The following is a 9,044-nucleotide window of genomic DNA, read 5'->3' as shown; positions in this document are numbered from 1 at the left end:
CTTGGAGACTTTTTGAGGCTTTCAAATTTAATCAAGACAATGATCAATTTGGAAATCTTTCATGAGCTGAATCCGGTGACTTTAGACAAGAAAACGTTGATGAAAATAATTTTAAACATTTTTTTTTTGTAGATATAATATTTCTTTTAACCTTACTTAACTAACTAGACTAGCCGAGCTCAAGCTGACTCGATTAAGTATTCTTTAGCTCGACTGATCAAACTCGAGTTTGATCGAGTTTATAAATTTGAGTTCGAGATTGACTCGACTCGAAAACTTGAACTAAAATTAAATTTTCAAATATTTGTAAAGAAAATATATTTATTTTAAATTGTAGGTTTTAATATTAAAATAAATAAATATATTATTTATTATCAGACTTGAAAAAAGTTCGACAAGTCATCGAGCATGTATTATATGAGCTCGAGCTCGACTCGAACATTAAACAAGTTGGCTCGACTCGAACTTGGTTAAAGTCAAACTCAAGTCGAGTTTTGACCGAGCGACTCGCAAACCGCTCACGAAGAACTTAACTCATTTGCATCCCTAAATTATACATATATTTATAAAGTTGTTGGTGTTTCCTACCTACACAATATTTGAAGCAATAAAAAAAATTCAAACATCAAAATAAATCATGTAAAGGAAGGATAGAAAACCAATTACATGTGAAATGCCTTGTCAAGGTATTAGAACCACTTCTAGAAAAGCTTTGTATTTGCAAGAAATTCAACAAATTTTCCTAAAAGTTGACAATTAAATTGATTCATTGAAATCAGATAAGCATTTTGGCTAATTTCTCAACATGTATTTATTTTTTCTAACTTATATTTGTCAATATTTAGAGTATTAATTTTCTTATTATAAGAAAGATGTGAGTTGAAACACGGTTTGTCTTTTAATTCACGCTCTCATAACAAAATAAATAAAAAAGATTTGCTTCTTGCATTGTATCTTCTTTTTCTTCCTGTTATTATTATTATTGCTGACTTTGTGATATTATTTTATTTAAATGGTTATGAAATAAATTATTGTTTATGCATATATGTATATATAATGTACGTGGCACTTAGTCAACTATGTGCTCTCCTATGGACCATGAGCACATTATTGTAAATGGGAAAATACTCTTTTTTTTCTTTTCCTTTTCAATTCATACTTTTCTATATATAAAGATACAGGATTCGAAGGATAATTTTAATACTTTTTAGTTTTAATTTTTATAATTTTGTTATCTCATCATTTTAAATATCAAATCACTCAATTTACTCAACTAAAATATTAAAATATTTTTATTTTAATTAAATTTAAATTTTAAATAATAAAAAATATTAAATAATTAAACAAAATAAAAATTCAAATAATTATTTAAATAATCCATCCCTTCCCATCTTTTCTAAATCAAAATATTAAAATATTTTATATTTATATTTGAAATATTTTTTATTTCAACCATCACCATATTTTTCATTACTTTATAATAAATAAAATTATTTAAATAACTTAAATTATCACAATCCGTGTTAATAAGAAGAATAAACATCATTTCATTCTACTCTCATCAATTATATCACTAAATTCATCATTAATCAAAATTTTAAAATATTTTTTTTAAATCATAATATATTTTAAATAACTAAAAAAAATTATTTAAATAACCCACCTCCAAACAACCAGACCCAAATTAAATGAAAGAATGTATAAGAGTGGTAAATAATTAGAAGATTGATGATTTGACACCGTAATTAATAGTAGAAGATCACTAATAATAATAATAATATTATTATTATAATATAAAGAGTCTTGGCATCTTTCTCTTTGTGTATGTATGTATATATAAGTGGTATGTGTATTGATAATCTTTGTCGCAGCTAGCTGTTAGACGCTTTTTTGGAAGCAGAAGAAGCACTCGTACACGAATTCAGAATCTTAGTACTGTTCCTCTCTCAATAAACATACATTATTATTAATTTAATTTTAGTATATAAAGAGATATAGGCTGTTCTATTTTTAAACCCAGATCAGAGACAGAGAGAAATAGAAAGAGTTGAAGAACTAGATGGGGGATGGTAAAAGTGGAGCGATTGATCATGATCAGAAGGAACTCCCAACAACGAAAAAGAAGGGTTCTTCATTCTGGTGTATTTTCATGCATGCAGATTTCACCGATGTTATTCTCATGATTTTTGGCTTCCTTGGGGCTGTCGGCGACGGTGTTTCCATGCCGGTCGTGTTATTTGTCACCAGCAAGCTTATGAATAATATTGGCGGTGGTTCACTTACTCTTAACATTACCGGCGCTGCTCTTTTTACCGAACATATTGATAAGGTTTTTCTCTCTTTATTTATTAAGATTTTAAAAGTGAATTCTATATGTTTGATTACCATTATTAGGTTCAATTACTAATTACTCTTGGCCTTGTTTTTTCAGAATGCGGTGGCTCTTTGTTATGTGGCTTGTGGGCAGTGGTTGGCTTGCTTCCTCGGTTAGTCTTTCTAGCATTTTTTTCAAATAATTATTTTGTAACTTTGAAAGTATTTAATGTTTTTGTGTGTTGAATCGAATCAGAGGGTTATTGCTGGTCAAGAACAGCAGAGAGACAAGCCTCTAGAATGAGAGCTAGATATTTAAAGGCAGTCCTGAGACAAGACATCGGATTCTTCGATTTAAACATGACAAGCATGGCCGAGGTTGTCACTAGTGTCTCCAACGATAGTCTTGCAATTCAAGATGTTATTAGCGAAAAGGTTAATTTGATCTTGAGTAATTAATTTAAGTAAAAAAAAATGTTATTGGTTGCAAATAATCTGATGGGTTGATTTTTCTCTTTTTTAAAAGGTGCCTGTGTTTTTAATGAATGTATCGACATTTATTGGGTCATACATAGCGGCATTTCTAATGCTATGGAGATTCGCAATAGTAGGGTTCCCGTTCGCGATCATTCTTGTGATCCCGGGATTGATATATGGAAAATCTCTTATGGGCATCTCGAGAAAAATGAGGATGGAGTATAACAAGGCTAGTGTGATAGCGGAGCAAGCAATTTCGTCTATAAGAACTGTTTACGCCTTCGTGGGGGAAAACAAAACCATATTGGAATACTCTTTGGCTCTTCAAGGGACGGTTAAACTTGGATTAAGGCAAGGATTGGCTAAAGGATTGGCCATTGGAAGTAATGGACTTGTTTTTGCGGTTTGGTCTTTCTTGGCTTATTATGGTAGTAGGATGGTCATGTATCATCGAGCCCCAGGTGGCACTGTTTTTGCTGTTGGTGCAGCCATTGCGGTTGGAGGATTGTAAGTGTTCTAACCTCTTCGTTTTCTCATTATTTTTATAAAATATATTCAAGTTTAAAAGAAAAAAATACATATAGCAATGGATAAAGAATTTTATACCTAAACAATTATTGCCAAAACATAGTATGTGTTGCTTCTATCAATTGATATTCTTTCTATAGAACACTTCAATCCGCATTCATTCGGAAATTATGATAATATCAAAAGATAACATTTGACCAACCAAAACATGTCTAAAATTAGGAAATGTAAGGACATTTCCTAGAACATGGAATAACCTACTATCCATCATTATACATCAAATCAATCACATAAAAAAAATAAAATTATCTTGTTGTTGGTATTGCAAAGAGGTCCAGAAATTGACTTTATTGGATATAGTGATGAGAATTAGTTGTGGATAAAGATTTCCTATTATGAAAGAAAACAACAAAAACTATGGCATTTAAATGGGCTTTACTGTTTTAATGGGCGGTGTTTATTATATAAATATCCCCCACCACTATTACTTTTGCCACTAAAATTAATAAGAGATAATGAGCATCACTGTTTTCACATCCCATCTTATACCACCTATTTATGCCCATAAAAAACAAACCATCTATAGGACAAAATATCCAATCATTTTTTTTTTATGATATCAATCAAAATCAATTCTAATTTATTAGATAATATTGTTTTCACTTTAGCATAAAATTATTTTTATCAAAGTCTTTGTTATATGAATAAATAACTAGTGAGTTATCTTAAGAAATTTTATTTTCTTAAAGTTATTAGAAATTAATTAAATAAAAAACAAAAAGTAAATATATAATGAAATTGTTTTTTTCTAAGAAATATCTTAAATTATGTAATTAATAAGTGGTATAATAAGATGAAATGGTGAGTTGTTTTTGTTAATGAAAGTTAAGAAAATATTTTTTTTTCTTATGTTTGGTATTAAATTAAATTTTTAATCATATTTATGTTACTTTATTTATTATGTTAATAAAAATTACAGAAACAATATTTGCTAACTTTTTTTAAATATTTAAAATATGATAACATATAAACCTAATATTGAATTAATTGTGTTCAATGTTATTTTATAAAATTAAGATTTTTATTTTTTAGAAATAGATTATCAAATTATTATAATATTTTATATTTTAAAATTATTAATTAATATATTTATTTATTTTAATTAATGATTTATATTGCTGATATAAAATCTAAAAAATATGTTTGTTTATTTGGTCAAAGAATCATCTTTCTTTTCCTTTTATATATTTTAAATTAAAATATATTCCCTCCTTTAAAAATAATTGATAATTTGTATTTGTTAATTCAGATCTCTGGGTTCTGCTGTATCAAACTTGAAGTACTTTTCAGATGCAACAGTCGCCGGAGAACGAATAATGGAGATGATAAAAAGGGTTCCGGCTATCGATTCCGACAGCATGGAAGGAAAGATCCTAGTAAAAGTTTCCGGCGAGGTTGAGTTCCGGCACGTGGAATTCGCGTACCCTTCTCGGCCGGAATCGAGAATCTTAAATGATTTCAACCTCTGCATTCCGGCCGGACAGACGGTGGCGCTGGTCGGAAGTAGTGGGTCAGGGAAGTCGACGGTGATGGCGCTTTTGCAGAGGTTTTATGATCCAATTAGTGGAGAGATAGTATTGGATGGTGTGGCTATAAATAAACTTCAATTAAAATGGATGAGATCACAAATGGGATTGGTTAGTCAAGAACCTGCTCTGTTTGCTACATCCATTAAAGAGAATATCATTTTTGGGAAAGAAGATGCTGAAATGGATGAAGTTATTGCAGCTGCTAAAGCTTCTAATGCTCATCATTTCATTTCTCAGTTGCCTCAAGCTTATCATACACAGGTCCACTTTACTCCCCATCAAATCATTAAAAGAAGATTTAGGGTTTTGAAAAAGTTTAATGAGTGAGCTAATTAAGACATTTTTTTGAATTAGGTTGGAGAAATGGGAGTGCAAATGTCTGGTGGACAGAAACAGAGGATTGCAATTGCTCGTGCTATAATAAAAGTTCCAAAGATCCTTCTCCTCGACGAGGCTACTAGTGCCCTCGACTCCGAATCCGAACGGGTAGTTCAAGAGGCCCTCGACCAGGCCTCGGTAGGTCGGACCACCATCATCATCGCTCATCGTCTTTCCACTATCCGCCATGCAGACCTAATCGTCGTCGTGCACAATGGTCACGTTATCGAGTCCGGCTCTCATGACGACCTCATCCTTAACTCATCCGGACATTACTCATCCCTTGTCCGCCTCCAACAAACCAAGATGAATCATGACGTGGATCACGCCAGCAACGATTTTGATCATGCAACAACGTTGTTAGCTAAACTCGAACTCCATGACTCAAATAACCATAGAATGTCTACAGTAAGTCGTTCGAGCTCGTCTAACTCCGCAACTAGGAGCCAAAGGCTCGAAATGGGAGTTGCAGCTAATAATGCATGCGTTAATACGGATCAAACTTTGTTGGTGCCATCGTTTAAGAGACTATTGGCAATGAACATGCCGGAGTGGAAACAAGCTTTACTAGGTTCGATTAGTGCAATTCTCTTTGGAGCCGTGCAACCATTGTACGCATTTTCGTTGGGATCCATGGTATCGATATATTACTTGCCCGAGCATAGCCAAATAAAAGAGAAAACGCGAATGTATGCGCTTTGCTTTGTGGGCTTGGCTGTTTTCTCGGTATTGATCAATATTTGTCAACACTACAATTTTGCATACATGGGGGAGTACTTGACAAAGAGAGTTAGAGAAAGGATGTTGTCTAAGATATTGACATTCGAGGTCGGATGGTTTGATAGGGAAGAAAATGCTAGCGGTGCTATTTGCTCTCGACTCGCGAAAGACGCTAATGTGGTATGTTCTATCTCCCCTTACCAATACTTGTAGTAGCTATGCACCAATTGGCTTGGTATGTTTAATATGCATGACTAAAAATGAAACACTTGCTTATTTTTTCATTCATGAACATTTGAAAGGTGATAATATTTTGTAATGACATGTTTATTTGGCAGGTGAGATCTTTAGTAGGAGATAGAATGGCACTCCTTATTCAAACTCTTTCGGCTGTGACTGTGGCATGCACAATGGGCTTAGTTATTGCATGGAGGCTCGCCATTGTCATGATAGCCGTTCAACCCGTGATCATATGTTGTTTCTATTTCAAACGCGTTTTGTTAAAGAACATGTCCAAGAAAGCAATTAAGGCGCAAGATGAAAGTAGTAAGCTCGCAGCCGAGGCGGTTTTTAACCTAAGGACCATCGCGGCCTACTCATCCCAGGCTCGAATTCTCCATATGTTGGAGAAAGCCCAAGAAGGCGCGCGAAGGGAGAGTATCCGACAATCATGGTTTGCGGGCATCGGGCTCGGATCCTCGAATGGTCTTATGTCATTAACATGGGCTTTAGACTTTTGGTATGGAGGCAAGCTCATAGCTCATGGTTATATCACGGCCAAGGCATTGTTTGAGACATTTATGATATTGGTGAGCACGGGTAGAGTCATTGCTGATGCTGGGACCATGACTAATGACCTCGCGAAAGGGTCGGATTCAGTGGCTTCGGTTTTCGCGGTTTTGGACCGTCTCACGAGAATTGAGCCCGAAGACCTAGAAGGGTCCAAGCCCAATAATATAACGGGCCTTGTGGAGATAAGAAATGTTGATTTTGCATACCCGGCTAGGCCCAATGTCATGATCTTCAACAACTTTTCAATTCGAATAGAAGCGGGAAAATCAACTGCTCTAGTGGGACAAAGTGGGTCCGGGAAATCAAGTATCATAGGACTCATAGAGCGATTCTATGATCCAAATAAGGGGACAATTAAAATTGACGACCGAGATATAAAGACATATCACCTTAGATCCCTAAGAAAACACATTGCACTTGTTAGCCAACAACCGACATTATTCGCGGGGACCATTCGCGAAAACATAACTTACGGAGTAGGGTCGGATAAAGTTGATGAATCGGAGATCATCGAGGCGGCTAGAGTAGCCAATGCCCACGATTTCATCGCGGGATTGAAGGATGGTTACGACACACGGTGTGGGGATAGAGGATTGCAATTGTCGGGAGGTCAAAAACAACGTATCGCAATAGCAAGGGCTATGTTGAAGAAACCGAGAATTCTCTTGCTTGATGAAGCCACGAGTGCGCTCGATAGCCAATCGGAGAAAGTTGTTCAAGATGCGATTGAGCGTTTGATGGTCGGGAGGACTAGCGTTGTGGTGGCTCATAGGCTTAGCACGATTCAAAATTGCGACATGATTGCGGTGTTGGAACAGGGGAAGATCGTCGAGAGAGGGACACACTCGTCCTTGTTGGCAACGGGGCCAACGAGTGTTTACTACTCGTTGGTTAACCTACAAAACAAAAACAAGAAAAAAATGAACAATAATTAATAACTTAACAACCTATGAAGCTAGCTTTTTGAGTGTGTGATTAGAACTTCCTAACGTATGAGCTTTCAAAAGCATGCTCATTTTTATTGCATATTGTTGTATGTTCATGTGATGCTTTGTTAATATAATTAAGAACAAGGCTGAAATGTCTCACAAAAATAAATCTCCATTGGCATGTGCTTAAACTTAATTATAACCATAAGTTAAACATTAAAAAATTTCTAAATGATGGTTCTAACTTCTAAATGAGGCAAACTTGGCTTAAATGTCACAATAAAAGTTGTGATCTCATATCATTTCGAGTTTCGAATACCAAGAATAATTTCACATTGGTAAACCTTGAGATTTTTTTTTTTTTGTTTTTTAAGATTTTTTATGATGTTATACTTGTTTATTTTGAGTCTATTTGAGTAACTATGACATTCATAATTTGGTTATAATATTTATTTATTTATTTTTTATTTATTGTTTTTGACAATTTTGAAATCTTCTCTGAATTCTGTTTAGTGAAATATTTTTCCTTAAAATAAAAACTAACCAAAATAGTAATTAATACTCTCAAGTCCAATTTAATCTTTTATCATCTTATACCAACAAATAAAAAATAAAAACAAGAGAGATGGTTGAATTTAATTTAGTGTAAGACAATATTTTACTCATAGCAACTCTTTAATAATATATTGAGTCACATGGATAGAACAACCATATACACAAAGACATATTGGCCAAGTTTTTCTAGAATAAGTGGAATATAGAAGATGGCATAATGCCTTTGGAACTCCAAACAACCATTAGAAAAAAAAAATAAAGTCATTTTGTAAGAGACCTTAATCCTCAATTCCTAAGAGCTTCTTTGATATTGGTTTTTTGGGATTTTATTTAAAACCTAGTATTTTTCTTGATTTTACTTTGTCTATTATCACTCATTCTATCTAACAAAATATCAAAACATTTTATTTAATATTTTATCTCATCTATTTAATGGTTATAATAATTATTTAACTTTAAAAATTAATATTTTAATAAATTAAATTATACTCAAAATTTTGATAAATTCCAACCAAACAGAGATAAAAAAAAAAACTCTATAAAAGAAACACTTATAACAATTTCCAAGCATCAAAATCATATCTAAAATTTAGATAAATCCCAACCAAACGAAAATAAATAAATAAAACTCTAAAAGAAGCACATATAATAATTTAAAAGCAACATTAGATTCATTACCATTTTACAGTTCATTGTATTTGTAAGTGTCAAAATAGTATTAATTGTAATCATGTTCTAGCCAACTATCTCTTATCATATATAA

At 33.0% G+C, this 9,044-nt stretch overlaps 1 protein-coding gene across 2 annotated transcripts; it reads left to right on the top strand.

The window, feature by feature from the left end:
* The first annotated feature begins 1,905 nt into the window (after nucleotides 1-1,905).
* LOC124918707 (ABC transporter B family member 15-like) lies at nucleotides 1,906-7,885 on the top strand. Of its 2 annotated transcripts, XM_047458746.1 has the most exons (8): nucleotides 1,906-1,932; nucleotides 2,021-2,329; nucleotides 2,432-2,486; nucleotides 2,570-2,748; nucleotides 2,840-3,297; nucleotides 4,628-5,168; nucleotides 5,262-6,185; nucleotides 6,344-7,885. In XM_047458746.1, the coding sequence occupies exons 2-8, from the start codon at nucleotides 2,060-2,062 to the stop codon at nucleotides 7,730-7,732; spliced, it is 3,816 nt and encodes a 1,271-aa protein (XP_047314702.1). In that variant the 5' UTR covers nucleotides 1,906-1,932; nucleotides 2,021-2,059; the 3' UTR covers nucleotides 7,733-7,885. The 2 variants fall into 2 exon arrangements, with proteins under 2 accessions (XP_047314702.1, XP_047314703.1); XM_047458747.1 differs by lacking the exon at nucleotides 1,906-1,932 and having other exon boundaries at nucleotides 1,994-2,329.
* Nucleotides 7,886-9,044: the final 1,159 nt, after the last annotated feature.

This window comes from Impatiens glandulifera, chromosome 1 (assembly GCF_907164915.1).
Source record: "Impatiens glandulifera chromosome 1, dImpGla2.1, whole genome shotgun sequence".
Classification (NCBI taxonomy): Eukaryota; Viridiplantae; Streptophyta; class Magnoliopsida; order Ericales; family Balsaminaceae; genus Impatiens; species Impatiens glandulifera.
The sequence above is the reverse complement of the archived record's forward strand: the minus strand, read 5'-3'. Positions and strand labels throughout refer to the sequence as shown.

Coding starts and splice junctions, on each gene's coding strand:
- LOC124918707 (XM_047458746.1), top strand. CDS start 2,060: ATGGGGGATGGTAAAAGTGGAGCGATTGATCATGATCAGAAGGAACTC. Junction 2,330..2,431: donor TTACCGAACATATTGATAAG/GTTTTTCTCTCT, acceptor TTGTTTTTTCAG/AATGCGGTGGCTCTTTGTTA. Junction 2,487..2,569: donor GTGGTTGGCTTGCTTCCTCG/GTTAGTCTTTCT, acceptor GAATCGAATCAG/AGGGTTATTGCTGGTCAAGA.